The 18,497-nt window shown below is 25.1% G+C and overlaps 7 protein-coding genes across 7 annotated transcripts; 2 read left to right on the top strand and 5 right to left on the bottom strand.

Moving 5' to 3' along the window:
* Positions 1–27: 27 nt before the first annotated feature.
* EHI_151310 (U6 snRNA-associated Sm-like protein LSm3, putative) lies at positions 28–315 on the bottom strand (the record flags this gene model as incomplete). Its single annotated transcript, XM_652343.1, has 2 exons — positions 28–156; positions 208–315. The coding sequence occupies 2 exons, from the start codon at positions 313–315 to the stop codon at positions 28–30; spliced, it is 237 nt and encodes a 78-aa protein (XP_657435.1).
* Positions 316–589: 274 nt separating this feature from the next.
* EHI_151300 (Sir2 family transcriptional regulator, putative) lies at positions 590–1,785 on the top strand (the record flags this gene model as incomplete). The annotated part of the gene is made up of 2 exons (XM_652342.1): positions 590–677; positions 722–1,785. The coding sequence occupies 2 exons, from the start codon at positions 590–592 to the stop codon at positions 1,783–1,785; spliced, it is 1,152 nt and encodes a 383-aa protein (XP_657434.1).
* A 443-nt stretch (positions 1,786–2,228) lies between these two features.
* On the bottom strand, positions 2,229–3,212 carry EHI_151290 (longevity-assurance family protein; the record flags this gene model as incomplete). The annotated part of the gene is made up of 1 exon (XM_652341.1): positions 2,229–3,212. The coding sequence occupies one exon, from the start codon at positions 3,210–3,212 to the stop codon at positions 2,229–2,231; it is 984 nt and encodes a 327-aa protein (XP_657433.1).
* A 413-nt stretch (positions 3,213–3,625) lies between these two features.
* On the bottom strand, positions 3,626–5,425 carry EHI_151280 (uncharacterized protein; the record flags this gene model as incomplete). The annotated part of the gene is made up of 1 exon (XM_652340.1): positions 3,626–5,425. The coding sequence occupies one exon, from the start codon at positions 5,423–5,425 to the stop codon at positions 3,626–3,628; it is 1,800 nt and encodes a 599-aa protein (XP_657432.1).
* Positions 5,426–5,515: 90 nt separating this feature from the next.
* On the bottom strand, positions 5,516–7,912 carry EHI_151270 (Rap/Ran GTPase activating protein, putative; the record flags this gene model as incomplete). Its single annotated transcript, XM_652339.1, has 1 exon — positions 5,516–7,912. The coding sequence occupies one exon, from the start codon at positions 7,910–7,912 to the stop codon at positions 5,516–5,518; it is 2,397 nt and encodes a 798-aa protein (XP_657431.1).
* Positions 7,913–9,265: 1,353 nt separating this feature from the next.
* On the bottom strand, positions 9,266–10,468 carry EHI_151260 (DnaJ family protein; the record flags this gene model as incomplete). The annotated part of the gene is made up of 1 exon (XM_652338.1): positions 9,266–10,468. One exon carries the CDS (start codon positions 10,466–10,468, stop codon positions 9,266–9,268), a length of 1,203 nt encoding a protein of 400 aa, XP_657430.1.
* A 278-nt stretch (positions 10,469–10,746) lies between these two features.
* On the top strand, positions 10,747–18,474 carry EHI_151250 (uncharacterized protein; the record flags this gene model as incomplete). The annotated part of the gene is made up of 3 exons (XM_652337.2): positions 10,747–10,926; positions 10,984–11,274; positions 11,332–18,474. The coding sequence occupies 3 exons, from the start codon at positions 10,747–10,749 to the stop codon at positions 18,472–18,474; spliced, it is 7,614 nt and encodes a 2,537-aa protein (XP_657429.2).
* Positions 18,475–18,497: the final 23 nt, after the last annotated feature.

Genomic DNA, 18,497 nt, shown 5'->3' with positions numbered 1-18,497 from the left:
TTGTTATTTTGTAAAAAAAAATTCATTTTATTCCTTTTGTGGAGAAATGAGGATTACTAAATCACCTCGAATATATAATACTGGAAAAGTTCTTGTTTTTTCTTGATACATTTCACTAACATTAGTTAAGATAATATTAAGATGTTGGTCAAATGCCTAAAATAATGAATTACTTTATTTATATATAAATTGTTTATTAAAACAAACTCTTAATTTTCCTTTTAATTTTCTTCCACCTCTCAATTTTATAAATACATTATCATCAAGTGATAATTTAATTAAATCAATTGGTTCTTCAATTTGTGTTTTTTGCATTGAAATATTTAGTTTTATGTTTTGTTTTTCTAATTAAAAAAAAATAAAAATAAAAAAATGTTATTGGTTAGTAGTAAATAGAGAATTAAAATTTATTCTTGAGACATTCTTGTACGACAAATTCATTGATTCATATATTTAAGTTTAATACTTTTATGAGTTTAATACTCACACATTCTTAAAATGTTATATAAGACTAAATCAATATTATACGTTATTTAATGAAAGAAGATTTAGGGTATTTAAACCTTTTTTTTTTGAGATCTGTGATTCAATGTCATTGCAATTTTCAGTAATACCTAAAGAGTGTTGTCATTTCATTAGTGCGACATATTCACCAAAATCATTTTTATTATCTCTTCGTTCGTTTTTTTTTTAAATTTATGAGGACATTCTCATATCACAGGAAAACATACCTGTAATTCATGTAATGAAAAAGAAATATGGATTTGTTTACATTGTTTACATATTGGTTGTTCTCGATATTGTAATGGACATGCTCAAAAACATTCATTAAAACGTGGACATCCAGTAGTATTTAATGTTCAAAGTATGAATTTCTGGTGTTATGAATGTAATAGTTATGTTGTTAATAAGTCATTAAACGTATTGTTTCAATTAGCACTGGAAGACCATACTTCCAATTTTAAATTTTATCAACCCTTTTTTGAAACATATGATGTAAAAGGAGTGGCAAAATATATTCGAAAGAATCATGTAAAAAATATTATTGCATTAGTTGGAGCTGGAATGTCTACAACAGCAGGAATTCCTGATTTTAGATCACCTAGAACTGGATTGTATTTTAATTTACAAAAATATAATCTTCCATATCCAGAAGCTGTATTTGATATGAATTATTTTCCATCTAATCCTGCACCATTCTATGAAGTAATGAAAGTTATGTTTCCTGGACAAGGCACATACTTTCCAACAAAATGTCATAGATTTTTAAAGTTACTAAATGATAAAGGAATTCTTAAAATGGTTTACACTCAGAACATTGATGGTCTTGAATCTGTTGCTGGAATTCCTAATGATAAGGTTATTTGTAGTCATGGTACTTTTAGGTCATCCCATTGTCTTAGTTGCCATAAAAAGTATCCTGATACTTCAGTATTCATTGAGTCTATTAAGAAAGGAGAAATTATTCATTGTAATTGTGGAGGATTGATTAAACCTGATATTGTTTTCTTTAATGAAAGTTTACCAGATGAATTTTTTGAGTCAATAAAGGATAAATTTGATGATTGTGATATGTTACTCATCATTGGAACTGCTCTTGTTGTTTATCCTTTTGCTAATTTAGTTGATCACGTCCCTATTAATTGTCCTCGAGTATGTATTAATAGAGAGAAAGTTGGTAAAATGATGTGTTATGATAATCTAGGAAGGGATGTGGCATTGTTAGGAGGGTGTGACGATATTGCTTCTGAATTAGCAAAGTATTTAGAGTGGGAATTGTCATAAAATTGAATTAAGTTTAGAAGTATTTTCTGTTATTTTTTATTAAACCATGCTTTGTGTTTACTTCTTATTGTTTAATGGAGAGAAATCATTCTTGTGACAAGTAACTACATATCTAGTTAATTTTTTTATTACTGTTAGATAAAACTAACAAACAACTAAAATCTTTGTTTATATTTTTTTTGATACTGTTATTGAAACTAGATATAAAGATATAGCTCATCATAAAGTTCTATATTTATTTTTAAAAAATTTGTTTAGCCAAAACACCATAATTTAATTGCTTATTAAAACTGTTTTGATAGAATATATATCAAAATGATCAAATTCATTATAAATTTTATGTTAAGTGTTCATCATAAAAGATTTTATAACTAATCTTTCTTTTCTTTTTTTAAAAATAGAAGAAATAAATTAATTAATACAAAATATTTACTGATTTCTTTTTAGTTACCAATAGTATGAGGGTCTGCAATTCTTCCTCTTTCTGTAATTATTTTATATACCATCTTAAGAATTAATGTAAACCAATATATATGAAGTAAAAGAAGAACACAGAGAAGTGACATAATCAAACAATACACAAGAAATCCACCTGGAAGATCATCAGGAACATACTTGATACAACCACCAGCAGCTGGAATCAAATACCATCCCAAAAAGTATATTCTAAATCTAGGGAAAGATATTGCTAAGAGGGTAAAAGAGAGATAAGCAGGAATTTGAGTTTTTAAATCATTAACAGACTTAGCAAAATACATAATTGCATCAACAATATCATGAAGAATAAGAATAAGACATCCACATCTTCCACAGTTATTCAAATAACTAAAAACAATAAGAAATACTGTAGCGACGTGATGTAATAAATTTTCAAAATAATCATTTCTCTTTTCACCTTGCATATGATGTACAAGTGAATGGAAATGATATCCTAATTCCCAACAATAAAAGAAGGTAATTCTCCAAGTAGGCAGTTGGAATGGAAAATCTTCCCACATATATTCTAAATCTTGTTTACCCTGACCAAATAATTGAGTAGGGAACCAATCTTCATTTCTAAAAAGTCCAACTCCAAGAGGGGCAGTAATAAAGAAGTATAACATTTTGAAGAAACAAACTGAGAAACGTTGAACTCTTACTTGTCTTACTTCTTCTGTCCATTGTGGTTTATGGACTACAACTTTTTCTCCTAATTTAAGAAATATATTCTCAACAAGTATAACTCGAAGAATATAAATAAGAATAAATTGGGGAATAGCAAATAATAAATTAATTGGAGAAGGAAAAGTGTCATATTGTTTAGATCTACTGAAAGACGACGGAATACAAATTAATACAAAAGGAAGAATCAATAATATCTGAAGAATATTAACTTGATCATGTTTAGAAAGTTTGCTCCAACCAAATGAAATATCAGACATTTTCATTTTCTACAATTAATGAATGAAATTGGCAGTCTATGAGTTTATATTAACAGAATCTTTTCAAAAATAAATTCAAACAATCACTCTCTCCTAAAATTAATTTCAAGACAGGCACTAGAAAAAATGGGTATAAAATAAATTCTGCTACTGAACTAAGTAAACTATATTTTTGTTTTTTGAAATGACAATTCCAAACTATTCTTTATCTATTTCGATAATTAAACAAAAAATTGAGAAGACTTTCTAGTGAAATGTAGAAGTTCATTAAAGATAAAAAGGTAGTTAAAAAGTAAGATTGATACTATTTGTTTCAATAGGCAACGGAGAAGAACTCTATATATAGATTTAGAAATAAAAAGAAGACTCTCGAATCAATCCTAGATAAGAAAACATAGAATCAGAAAAAAAAACTTAAATTAATTTTGTTTGACTTGTTTCTTACTCAACCATCTTTGCATTTGAACATGTGGTGCAAGACTTAAACCTTGATCAATGTTTTGTTTCTTTTCAATATATGGTTCTTCATTAAATCTTTCGATTGCTTCTTTATTTTGTTCAATACAATCTGAATATTGTTGAGAAAGATTTTGAAGAATATCAACAAAAAGAGCATAAATACCCTTTTCCTCTTCTTTATTATTATGTTGTTTATCTGATGACTTAATCAAATCAAGAACACGTTTCATTTCATCAACAATAAGTTGAAGAGAAGAGTCAACAGGTTCTTCTTTATTTGAAGCAATAAAAGTAGTTAAAAGTTCAATAATTTGTTCATCACTTTTTCCTTTATCTCCTAGTTTTGAAACAGAAACAGCAGTACTTCGTAACTTAGCAAAATAATTTAATAATTTATCAGTCATTTCAGTAAGAAGAGTTTGTATTTCTTTATCAATTGATGGTTCATTTAAATTACTTAATAATTGATCAATAACAAATTTATTATATAATACTCCTTCTATATTAGTAGAGTTATTTAATACAATAGAATCATCAAAACCATATTCACTTAATAATTCCATAGATTTTTCAGATAAAATTTGTTGTTGCCATTCTTTCATTTCATTAGGTAATGAACCATTAAGAATTAACTCTTTTTCTTTAGAAAGAACTTTTATTAATTTATCAGTATTCTTAAGAATTTGAGAATATTTATTTCGAGCCCATTCTAGATATGCAACTCCCATAATAATATCTCTTTTTGGTCTATTTTGAAAAACTACATAAGTAGGAACTACTCCTCTTCTAACAAGATCTACCATTGAACTTAATTTAACTCTAAGTGTTTCAGTAACTTCTTCATAAAAGTCAGATAATGTATTTTCACTAAGACCTTTTAATTGTTCTTGAACACTTTTAATTTTTTTTACACTTCTTCTAGTTAAATTATCTTTTTTACAAAGAACACTAACATCAATCTTGAAATCAGTATTAAGTTTGTTCATAACAAAGTCATTCATCTCATTCATAATTTTAATCATCATTACTTCTGCACAATCTTTACATATAGCACTTAATGACCCTCCAAATGAATTTGGATCAACAACTTCAGAAGGGACTATTAACAACTCTTTCCAACAAATTCCTATTTGTTTTGTTTCATCAGCAGAAATATAAAGAGGAACATCCATAATTTCATTTACAAGACGACAATCTTTTGCAACACGTGCAAATTGATATTCTCCTGCAGACATTTTATATAATACAATTGTTCCTCTTCTTAAAATTTTCCATGCATCAAATGAGCAGTCTTTTGTGAAATATGATGTATTTTTTCTTCTATTTTCATGACTAATATTAACATCAATTATAGAAGCACGAATTCCAATTTGATTGCAATGAAATTTAAGTACTTGAACTAACTTGTCACATGCATAATTTCCAATAGCAGTATTTTCTGGGTCATCAATATTTATATTAAAATGTTCTTTAACAATTTGAATCATTTCTTTCTTTTCTTTATCTTCTTCTGCATTATATGCCAATAAACTTGCTTCTGCAATTCTATCTCCAATATTATTTGACATAACAAATCCCTCTTTCATTGCATGAGCATACATAACTTCTTGAAGAGTAGTATTACATTCTTTAATTTGTTTTACTAATGTAATAATTGACTTACTAATATTCTTTGGAACTTTTTTTGTTGACTGAAAAGTGGTATCACTTTGATAATCAGAAATGAATTGTTTATAAGCAGTAATACAATTTGTAGCCATTAAACTAAATTTTTTTCTCTTTTTTTAGTTCTTTAAATTTTTTTTTTTAAATATTTTTAAAAATAATTTCTATTTTAAGAAAGAATGAAATTATTTTTTAGCACCAACTGAATGCATAATAGCTTCTAATTGATTTTGTCTAATAGCTAATCTTTTAGCTCTAAATGTTGGAGAATCTTGAGCAGATCTTTCTGCATTAATTAATTTAGCAATTAAGAATTGTGAGAAAAATTGATTATGTTGATATTTATCTGTAGTAATAAATGGTGCAACAGGTGCAACATCTTTTTTACAACAAATATTAATTGAATATTCATATGCTTCAGGTGGATTATTTTGAGTAACATCAAATCCAACAACAATGAAACAATGGTTAAATTGAGTTTTAAAAGATTCAATATCAATTGGATCTGGTTTTCCTGCATATTCTTTAAAAATTAATACAACAACATCATTACCAATATGTCTTTTCTTATCTAATTGTTGGTCATTTGTTTCCATAAATGGTAAATAAGGTGCTATATGATAAACAATTTCTATATTACCAAGTGAAAATTTATTAACATAAGTATATTCTCCCATTAAATGATTTTTAGTATCTAATCCACCAGCAAATCCTTGATATCCAAATAATTCAACTTTATCTCCAAGAAGTGTTAAGAAATGTTCAAAATAAGAAGAACCTTGTCTATTATTAAAGAATTCCATTTCTTTTGTTTGTCCAGGAGCAGCATATAATACACCAAATTTATATCTTTTATAAGTAAAGAAATTTTCAAATTTACATAATGCATTATAAATAGGTTCTCCCCTTATTGGAACCATTGACTTTTCTTTATATTCAGGGAATAAATCTTTTAAAATTTGATGGTCAGTTTTTCCTTCATAAATCTTTCTAACATCATTTCTTTTATTTCTTAATATAACTCTTTTTCTTGTTTTATCATCTGATATTGATACAATAGAAATATCATTTTCATAATTAATAATATAATTATTATGATCGGCAGATGTAAAATATTTTTGATAATATGGAATACATGCTTGTGGGTCATGAACATTTCTCTTTAATAATAAATTATATTTATGTGTTGTTGATGTAAAATAATTTTCAACATGAAATCCTGTTGGAAGAGTATCCATATCAATATGAAGTAATTTAGAATTCATTACACTACCCGTCCAAATTTCTGTTGGGAATGTAACATTTTCAAATGTTTCAGAAGTACTTTGAATTTCTTGTACACTAAGAACTGCACCATCATATTTAATTCTAATTATATTCATTAATTCTTCCATTTGACCTTTTTCTTCTGCAACTTGAGATAAAGGTTTTCCTTTATAAACTTGTCCAATATTAGCTCCATATTTAAGAAGCATTTCCATTAAATCAGTATTTCCTTTCATAACAGCAGAATATAAAGGAAATATTCCATTATTTGTTTGATGATTAACATTTGCACCTGATTCACATAATAATTGAATTGATTTAAGATCCATTGAATTAGCACATACCATAGTTAAAGCAGTATCTCCTGATGAATTAGCAATATTAACAAAATTAGCATTATCTTCTTTATTTCCTTTTTGCAATAATAATTCAAGAATATCATAATAATCTTTTAAATTTTTATTTCTACATAAATAATGTAATGGTGTATTCAATCTTTCATTCTTTAAAGCACGATCAGCTCCATGGTCTATTAAAAGAACTATAAGTGACTTATCAATTTTTTCAGCAGTTAAAGCTTTATGTAAAGGAGAATATCTATTTTCATCACATGCATTTACATTAGCCCCTTTATTAATTAAAAATTCACATAAATTTTTATAATTTTTTTCACATGCATAATATAAAAATGTTCTTCCAGTAGCATCTTCATCATTAACATCATACTTTTTTATATATTTTGAAATTTGTGTTTCAGCTTCTTTTTCACTCATTACTTTTACACCTTTTAATTTATCAACTATTTGTATTAATTTTTCTGATTTTGGTTTTATTGGACAATAAGCCATCCAGAAAAAGAATGACCCATCTACTAATGATGGTACTCCTGGACCAACTTTTAATGTAAATCCTGTTTCTGTTGCTTCAATATTTGAAGCATCAATTTTGTTAATTTGTGGATAAAGAACACATACCATAACCTTTGGAATACTAGCAAATGGTGTTGAAAAATTAGTATTATAAACACCATTAATACATGAACTTTTTTCTATCTTTCCACAACAAAAATGTTCTCCACGAGGAGGGAAATAATTTATAAGAGAATCATATTCTTTTAATAATCCTTTTGCTTGATGATATCCAGCTTCATACTTTTTAACTTTTTCTTTAAGATCTAATATTTCTTCTTCATATTGCATTTTCATACAATCATATTTTTCTTGATCAACATAACTTGGTTGTTGTTGTAAAGGTGACATTGTATATGAGTAATCATTTGGGTCATAAGACACAGAATTTTTCTCTTGATTAGACATAGGAGTTGTGATAATTTTTTTAAGTTCGTTTTCATTAGTCTTTTTTTGTAAATTACTTATTTTATATAATTATATATTTACTATTCGACTTTAATTATTATTTGGTTTATTATTATATTATCCTTTCTCATAATTTCTTGTTTTTCTCTTTTTATTACTAAGGTTCTAATTTAAAAAAACTCTATTTGATTCTTTTTTTTGTATTTTTATTTCATGTTTTTAACTCAAATAGGTATTTTTTTTTGCTCATAATCCCTGTTTCTTTTGTATCTCAATCAACCATTTATTAGACTTAAAAAATTATTAAAACTGTAGCACATTTATTCTGAACAACAAAACTAACATTAATACACCCCTTGTATTCTATCTTTTACAACAAATATTCTATCTTTTACAACAAAAATTCCTTAACTATAATACCCTGTTTTTATCAATTAATGTTTTAATTTATCCGTCTTAGACTTTGATTTTTGTAAAACATTATTATTTTCCTTTTGAAATTTTTATACTTTTGTTTGAATAACACAAATATTTTAATTAATTTCTCGAATACAATTGTCCTACTTCGTCATTATGAATTGGATTATAGATGGAAGTCATATATAGATATAATCTAAATAATATTTTTTTGTTTAACTCAAAGTTGGTTGATGTTTTTTATGCTTATGAACTTATTTATGAATAATTTAATTAAAAAGAATAAAATAAATAAGAAAATATCTTATTTCATTAATTATTATTATAAAAGACAAGCACTACTCTTAAAAAAAAGTAGATTTTAGAATTTCTTGAGCTAATTAATTATTTAATTTTTAATAAACACTAAATGCTTGTAGTATAGAAAATAAAATATAAAAAGGAAGAAGAATATAGTTTTAAAATAACTTAAAAATTAAATAATTAAGTATTAATTGAATATTATCTTTTATATTAAGTTAATGAATTATTTTAATTTGGTATTTGTATTTTAAATGATAATAAATTATTTCATTTCAGTATTTCTTATTTTTATTTATTTTTATTCACTCTCAACTTCATATTTTGATTAATTAAACAGGAAAAATTCTTGCTCAATAACTTAATTTAGTATTATATATTCAATCAAAAATCAAATTAGAATAAAAATATGAATGTAATAAATGAAATACAATTTCATTATTTATTATTTAAAGATATAAATTATTTTGGTTATGAAATAAACAAAATAAATATAACATCATTTTTATTCAACTTTATATGATATATGAAAAAAATGAGTAATGGTTTATTAACAATACTTTGAAACCAATAATCTATAAAGTAATAAGTTTTATAAAAAAATAATTCAATTCAAAAATATACTTTTTTATTGTTTTATTGTTGATGACATTCAACACCTCCCCTTTGTTGATCATCATCATCGTCATCATCAGACATTTGTGTTTGTCTATATCCATTTTCTGACTGTTGTGTTGGAGCACCTGATGGAATTAAAGAACATACAGTACATTTTTCATCTTTCATTGGAATTGAAGATGGTTTTGGTAACAATTCTTTTAATTGAGAAATGTTTTTATTGATTTCTTCTTTAGATGGAAGAACAACCTCAAAGTGGATATATAAATCACCATGCATTTCAGGATGATGTTTAATTGTAAATCCTTCATCATTAATTTTCATATAACTATTTGGTTGAATAATATCTTTGCCTTCAACATATAATACCCTTCCATCTAATTGTTTTAGAGTAAATACAATACCTGTTAATGCTTCATTTAATGTAATTTTTTTATCCATAACCAAATCATTTCCTTTACGTTTAAATACTCTATGTTCTTTTGTTTGAATTACAAAAATAACATCTCCTGGAATAATATTTGGTGCTTGATCAGACTCTCCTTCAAAAACAATTCTTTCATTATTTTTGGTTCCTGGTTGAACAATAATTTCAAGTATTTTTTCTTCTGAAACAATTTTCTTTCCATGACATGTTTTACATTTATCATTTTCTGGAATAATTTGTCCTTGTCCTTTACACATAGGGCAAACTTGTTGACTTTGCATCATATACATTCCTTGTCTAGTAGTAATCATTACATATCCATTTCCTCCACATTTTGTACATTTTGTTGGTTCATTACCTGATTTAGTTCCTTTTCCTTTACAAGTCTTACAAATAACATCATGTGTAATCTTTCTTTTAAATGTTTTTCCATTATACAAATCCTCTAGATCACAGTTCAATGGTACTTGAATTGATTGTCCTTTTCTTGGTCCTGAAGGTCTTTTTGTATGTACAAAAAATTGTGACAATATATCATCCATATCAAATTGTGACATTCCTCCTTTTTCAAGTCCTTCTTTTCCATATCTATCATAAATATCTCTTTTAGAACTATCAGAAAGAACAGCATAAGCTTCTGAAATTTCTTTAAATTTTTCTTCAGCAGCTTTGTTTCCTGGATTTTTATCAGGATGATACTTAATTGCAAGCTTTCTATATGCTTTTTTTAATTCTTCATCAGTTGCATTGGCAGCAACGCCGAGGCAATTATAATAATCCATTTCCTTTGGCATTATATTAACAATTAACTGTCTTTACTTACTTTAGTTCAACCCTTTTATTCTCTATTTCAAGGTGATGTGTTTGTTGGGAGTCTCCACGTAATCCTTCATTTGTTTCCACGTCACTTAAACGTAAATACCTTATTGAGTGATATTAAGTCTAATAGAATATTTTCCAAAAAGAATTAATTACGTTTTATATGACATTATTGGTTAAACGCCTAATAAAATGACAAAAAATAAAAAAAAGGAAAACTTAAAATAAAAGAAATACAAAGTCTAAATTAAAAATGAGTATAAAAGATAGAAGGAAGAAACCAATTAGTCTTAAAAAAGACAAATTATTTTCTGATCATACAAGTCAACAAACAAGAAGTTCTTTAGCAAAAACGACATCATATCAAAGTGATAGAGAATCATTACCTACACCTTCAATGAATCCAAATCCAAATCAAACGTTATTATTTTATGTTTGTTCATTTTTTTTTTGATAAGTTTTAGGTTAAAAAAAAAATTAATAAAAACAGCAATATGACAGTGATGGGTTTGGAGAATTAACAATTCAAGAAATAAGAGAATTTCTCCAAAACGAAAAAGGCATGTATTTAACAGATGAACACATTCAAAGTATTATGTCAAACGTTCTTATGCAAACAGATAGAATTAAAATTAATGACTTTATGAAATTTTGTAAATACATTGAAACAGACCAAGAGTATTTAGTAAATAAGTCATCATTAGATAATAGTCCTGTTTATCGACATGAAGACTCACTTTTTCAACAAAGAGATCAAGATAAACCAAAATATTTACAAAATGTTTGTGTTATATTGTAAAAAAAAGATAGTATATAAACAGAGAAATTAAAAATATAGTATAATGATAGAAGTTTTATTCATGATAGTCAAACAGAACAAGATATTATTAGTGAGAGCGTTAATTTAACAAATAAAGAAAATGAACTTAATGTAAAAGATATTAATATTATTCATAATGAAAAACCACATATGTCAAAAGTAGCAATAGAAGAAGTAATGAAAGGGATTGAAATGAAAAATTTACCAGCATTACAACAAAGTGTATTAAATATGATTTTTAATAAAACAACTGAAGTTCAAAAAAGAAAAATACCATTTGAAAAAGTCATTATGGAAAATTCAGAAGATCCATTAAGACCATATGGAAAAGATTTAACTACGGAAGACTCAGCAAACATTTCAATTTTAATTGATGATAATATTCAACAATTAAATCCAAGACAAACATATAAAAATTTATTTGATCATTATGATGAAATGTATAGACCAATAGATGAAAAAGAAACGTTATGTGGAAGAAGAGAAGTATTATTAATGAATCCAAATGAAACAACAAGTGATGTATGGATAATAGATATTCCACAAATTGAGACGAATGATTGTCCTAATGAAGATTTATTTGGAGTATTTTGTATATATGATATTACTATGGATAAAAAATTAACAGAAAATTATTATCTTGATTTTTCAATGGAAAAAAGAAATAATAATAAAGATATAAATAACAAAACAACCTTTTGTATTAATTGGAGAGTTGATTATTTTAAGAAAACAGAACATAAAATTAAAGGAGTTCTTTTAATATATAAATATGCAGAACTTGATCCAAATGCAAGTAAAGAAGGATATTTAAAAGAAGAAAAGAAAAAGAAAACACAAATTATTAAAAATCAAAGTAAAAGAAGTAATTATAAACAATTTTTAGGAATTGGAGTAACAGATTTAGGAGAAATATTAATTGGAAATAATTCAACATTTCAATCAAAAGAATTACCAATTTATAGAGAAGACATTGAAAGAAAACAAGAATTTGATACATTTTTAAAAAGTGATAATAATAAAAGTAAACAATTAAATATTACATGGAGATATTCAATGAAAAAAATACTCACAAAAGAAGCACGATATGAAAATAAAAATCATGGTATAATACAAAAAGAATATCTTATTAAAGATGCATCAGGATATATTCTTCAAAATAGTAATCCAGAAGGAAAAGGAATTAGAATGCTTGAAGATTTTACATCTATTGAAAATTATAAAAATTTCTTTATGGATTTTACAAATAATGTTTATGTTACAACAAAAGAATTAAATATTACATCAATTTCACAAAAAGATAAAAAGAAAACAAAATTTGTAATAACATGTTATTTTAGATGTACAGATAAAGACTTAAAAGATCCAAGTAATATATTAAATGCATTTTATTCAAGAAAAAAAGATGATAAATCATTTGTAACATCATTTTGTACAACTGTAAGTATTGGGAATAAAATAGATTTTTATTTAGATGAATTTAAAGTAAAATTACCATTAAATCTTAATGATCAATATCATTTTTTCTTTTTAATTCAAGATGTTACATTTCCAGAAGAACAAAAGAAAGAAACAACATTACAATATTTTGCATATAGACCATTATTTGAACAAGGAAAATTAATTGTTAATGGAGAATATAAATTACCAGTATATACATATGATGGAACTACAGGTTATATGACATCTACTGATAAAGTAAGAGATGGAGTAGGAGATAAAATGTCATATCTTGTAGTTGATATTAATATTCATAGTACTATATTTGCAGGAAGTACATCTCTTTATGAATTATTGGATAAAGTATGTTCATTCAATTTAATTGAAGATGTTGAAGAAGTATTAAGTAAAGTACATAATATTCCAGTTATTCAATTAATGCATTTTTTCCCAGTTATTATGAGTAATTTATTTGGAATGTTTAATAATCATAGAATTAAAACAGTTATTGAAAGAAAATCAGAAGAAAAAAAAGATAAAACAGAAGAAACAGAATCAACAACTACAAGTCCACAAAAAGGATCAATAGTTCAAACACCTCGAGGAAAATTTTCAAATGGTAAAAAATTAGAACATGATGTTATTTTAACGTATATTCTTAAAGTTCTTGCAGCATTATTAAAAGAAGAAAAAGCACCACATAATACATATAGACAAAGAAATCATATATTAACATCATACATTGATTATTATTTTACTAATCCTATTGATGACAATGATACAGAAGGAATAACAGAACAAGTACCAATTTTTATGAAACTTACAAATTGTTTATTATGGTATTTTGAAAAGATATTATATCAAAAAGATACTACAGACCAAAGACTTGTTGTTGTAGATGTTGCTGTAGAATATTGTTGGTTTTTCTTTGATGTTATTATTAAATCATTAACATTATATCTTGAAGAATTAGGTATTTTTGATTCAAGTAATAGACTTGAAAAAATTAGACAATTAGGAGAAAATCCTATTTTCCAACAATTTAATTCTGATGTCATTGAATTAGGAACTACATTAGCTCAAACTATTAGACTTAGACTTTGTTTATCTAAACAAGAAACAAATGGATTATTTTATTTAAATGCAGATTTTGGATTATTTATAAATGATTTAATAAGAATTTATTCACATACCATTGGGTTTGAAGCAATGGATAGTTATATAAATGCGTTATCAAGATGTTATGATTCACAAACAACAACATTATTTGAACCTGTAGGAGATCCAATGAATGCAAATCATATAGAAGTAGAATCAGTTATTCCAAGTCCAGAAAAAAGAAGTAAATGTTGGTTAGCTACACAAATACTTAGAGTTGATTTCATAAGTGTGTTAAATTCATATGAATATTTTTATGAAGTTAATATTCCATTACTTGTTAAACCGAATTTATTTGAAAGTGTTGGTGAATTAAGATCATTACTTAATGAAAGACATTATTTTGCAAGTAGTATAGAAACATCATTTATTAAATTATTATCAAGAAGTAATGAAATTTCAAAATATGCATTAGTAATTCTTTTAAAGAGAATTATTCTTTGTGATTTAGATGTTAGATTTGAAAATAAAAAAGAAAGAATAGCAGAATATTTCATGCCATTTGTATTTGATTTTATAGATAATTTTGAACGAATAACAGACATTTGGTCAACAAAGAATTTAAAAACATTTGAAACACAAGACCTTTATCTTTGTTTAATTTGGATATTAAAGAATGTAAATCGAGAAGTTTTAAAAAGATATATTTCATTAGAAGTAGTTTCAAAAATAATGAATTTTATTGAATTACTTGTTTCAGCAAAAGAAATTCTTAGTTTTATGCCAGGAGAAATATGTAAAAATGATAGTGATAAAAAGAAATATAGAAATGTAAATGGAATGTATTTAGGAATAAGAAAACAATTAGTTAATGAATATATACAAAATTTCCAAGTAGCAGAAAGTGAAAAATTAAGATTAAATTCAATGTTTGAAGAAAATTCAAAAGAAGAAAGAAGTATTGTTAAACAAAGACCAAAAGCAAATGAAAAAAATACACAAGATTTATTATTATTTGGACCATCACCAGGATTAGGAAGTGCAGAAGCATATACTAAAAGAAATAAAAAATTAGGAAAAATATTTGGAAATGATGTACAAGAAGCACCAATTGAAAGAGATGAAACAAGAGATCATATTATTTATGATGACATGTTATTAGTTATTCTTGATGTTGTTGATTGTTTATTTGAAGAATTATTTGAAAGAAAAGATGTAGATGAAATGAATAAAATTAATAGGTTTATAAGTGATAAAATGTTTGTTCAACCACCACCTGCACAATATATTAAACGATTTTTCCAATTTATAAGAAAATTAGTTAGAACATATGGTGATTATTTATTTAAAGAGAATTTAGATTTTTCATATAAATTATTAAGAGGAATTATTAACTATTGTAATTATCCTGATCCAGATATTAGAACAAATGCAACATCAGTATTTTATTTATTTGTTAGAACAAATTATGAAATTCTAGGAAGTACACAATGTATGAGAATTCATACAGTTGCTGCACTAGCAACTATTGGAACAAAGGAAGGGGAAGATAATTCATTAATTGAAAGAGCATTAAATACATTAGAACAATGGGCACGAGACGATTTTTCACAAGAAAAATTCCATGGACAAAAAGAAGAAAGTATGAAACAAAAAGAATCAGTTGATGTTATTGATATTAATGCATTTGAAAATTATAGAAATAAAGTAGTTCAAAGAAGATTAAAACTTCTTGAAATGATTGATGAAGATCAAAATGGAGGAGATAGAAAATGGAGAACAAAAGAACGAGTTGTTAGACAACTAATCAATTTATGGAAAGAAGATCCTGTTAATGAAGTTAATGAGTCAGCACAAACATTATTAAATAAATATGAAAAAAATGTTAAAGTAGAAACCACTATTTCAGGATTAAAATTAAAAACAAATAATTATCTTAGAGGAGTTTTAGAAACAATAAGAGATTGTGTTGCATTTACTGGAGAACATCAAATGAAACAAGAAGAATATAAACAAAAAGCTAAAGAATTATGTAAAGAATTAGATGAACATCAAAAACAATTTGAAGAATATATTAAAGAATTAAAAGAAGTTGGATCAAGTATTTCTATAAGTGGAGATACGTTAAAAGAAATTATTAATAAAACAAAAGAATTAGTAGAAGCAAGAATTAATATTGAACAAGAACAAATTGAAGTTGAAAAAGAACATGAAAATAAAATGAAAGAATTTGAAAATGAATTAAAAAAATCATCTGAAAGTTTAAGTAAATTATATAATGATGCATGTGATAATTTAGCAACAAAAGATGATAATGTAATGGTATTACTTTCATCACAACAAAAACTTCAACAAACAATTGGAAAATTAAATGCTATAACTGAAATGGCAAAAAGAAGTCATAATGAATTTTTAAAGAAAGAAAATGAAGTTATGTCTATTTCATCATGGAATGTAGTATTTAAGAGTTGGAATAATATATTACCAATGGGAATAGGAGTATTAAAAAGTGCAACTGAATTACAAGATATTATTAATGGATTTGAAAAACAAGTATTAGATGAAAATGAACAAATGGATGTAGAATTATCAGCAAGTGAAGAAATAGTTAAAGTTTATGCATGGGAAGTTGCAGTAAGTGATGTTACAGAATTTGTAGTAGGTACACATCAAATAGAAGATATTATTAGCATGGCAGGAAAATTAAATCAACGATTTAGAAGTATTAATTCGAGTTATGGAATAATTCAAGAATATTATGGAGATAATTATAAAAAAGAAAAATCATTTAGAATGTTTATTGAACTTGGAAAGAAAATATTACCACCACCTCAATTAAGAACAAAATTATTAGGACAAATGAGATTATTAAATAAAGAAAGTCAAAAAGAAAAAGAGTATGAAGATAAAAGAAAAGAATATGCACTTTGTTTTAATGTTACAGTTCAATTACTTCAATTCCAAAATGATGAACCAACAACACAATTAATTGAAATATCACAAGTTATTAAAAATATAGAAAATGAAAAAATCCCATCATATAATAAATATGTAAATCAAGAAGATATTCAAAAAATTCAAGAATATTGTGAAAAACATCCTAAATTTATTATATTATTACCATCTAAAAATGAAGCAGCACAAGAAATTCAACAAAGTGGAATGAAAGATGATGAACAAAATAATAAAAAATTTGGAGAAGAATTAAAATTATTAAGAGATCATGTTCAATCATTTTTAAGAGATTTATCTGATTTAGAAATACTTAAAAAGAGTAGTGAAAAAGCTATTGATTTAATTACTGAAAGAAAATTAGAAATTGCACAAAAATATATTGATTGTCCACAAATTCATATTCCATGGTTTAAAATGATTGCAAATGAACATGAAAAAAGAGGAAATTATGTTGAAGCAGGAATTGCTATTGTTCATATTATTCATTTTATTTATTGTACAATTAAAGATGATATTCATCCATTAAATGTAGAATATTTAAAAGAAATTACTAATGATTTCTTAGATTATAAACAACCATCATTCCAAAGTAGTTCAACAACATTAAATACTGATACATTAGTAGAAGAAGTCAAACATGGAGTACAATTATTTAAAACAGCACATGTTTATTCATTTGCTATTGCATTATATAACTTTATTATTCCATATTTTATTTCTAATAAAAATTATGCAGAATTAGCACTTGCACATGAAGAAGTTAATACTCTTTATAATGGAATTACAGAACCATTTATTTGGTATTATTATTGTGTAGGATTTTATGGAGAAAAAGCATTTGAAAAAGATCATAAAAAACAATATATTTATAGAAGTTCTTTAAGATTAAAAGAATTTGGAAATGAGATTAAAGAAATGCGTAAAAAAGATCTTAATGGAATTGGTATTTCACCAGATTGGAAAACAAATATTGAAGGAATTGATATTGATAAATGTACAACTCCATTTTATACAGTTGTTAATGTTTATCCATTTAAAGATGGAAGAAAACAAAATAATTTCAATGTAAATTTCACAGGAGTAGGAGTTTTTGTAAGTGAACAAACATGTAAAACAGATAAAAAACATCCTGGATTAGAAGATACACAAAAAGTTAGAACAATTTATAAAACAAAACATAATATTCCTTCAGTTCTTGAAAGAGAAGAAGTTCAAAGTGTTATTCAAAAAGTAATGTCTCCAATTGAATGTTGTATTGATGATGTAGATAATAAATTAGAAGATTTATCTACATCAATTGAAGATTTTAAAAATAAAGATACTAATATTATGTCATTACAACCAAAACTTAAAGGTATTCTTGTTGCTGAAGTAAATGGTGGAATAGGTGCTATTTGTGATACTTTTCTTAAACAACCTAATATTCAAAAGTATGATGTTGATTATGTCTTAAATTTATATTCATTACTTCAACGTACACTTTTTACTTGTAAAAGAGGATTAACAATTCATAAATCTAATATGAAACAAGAACATGCAGGTATTCAAAGTGTATTTGATAGAGGTTATTTAAGTACTTCTAAAATTATTAGAGATGTGAAGGCTGATGTTTTAGAATATGCAAGATCAAAAGGAGTTAATGAAAATGATCTTGTTCAATTTAATTGATTTTCTTTTCTTTTATTAATTAT

The sequence above is a fragment of the Entamoeba histolytica genome, genomic scaffold, assembly GCF_000208925.1.
Source record: "Entamoeba histolytica HM-1:IMSS scf_1104750518587 genomic scaffold, whole genome shotgun sequence".
NCBI classification, from domain to species: Eukaryota; Evosea; order Mastigamoebida; family Endamoebidae; genus Entamoeba; species Entamoeba histolytica.
The sequence above is the reverse complement of the archived record's forward strand: the minus strand, read 5'-3'. Positions and strand labels throughout refer to the sequence as shown.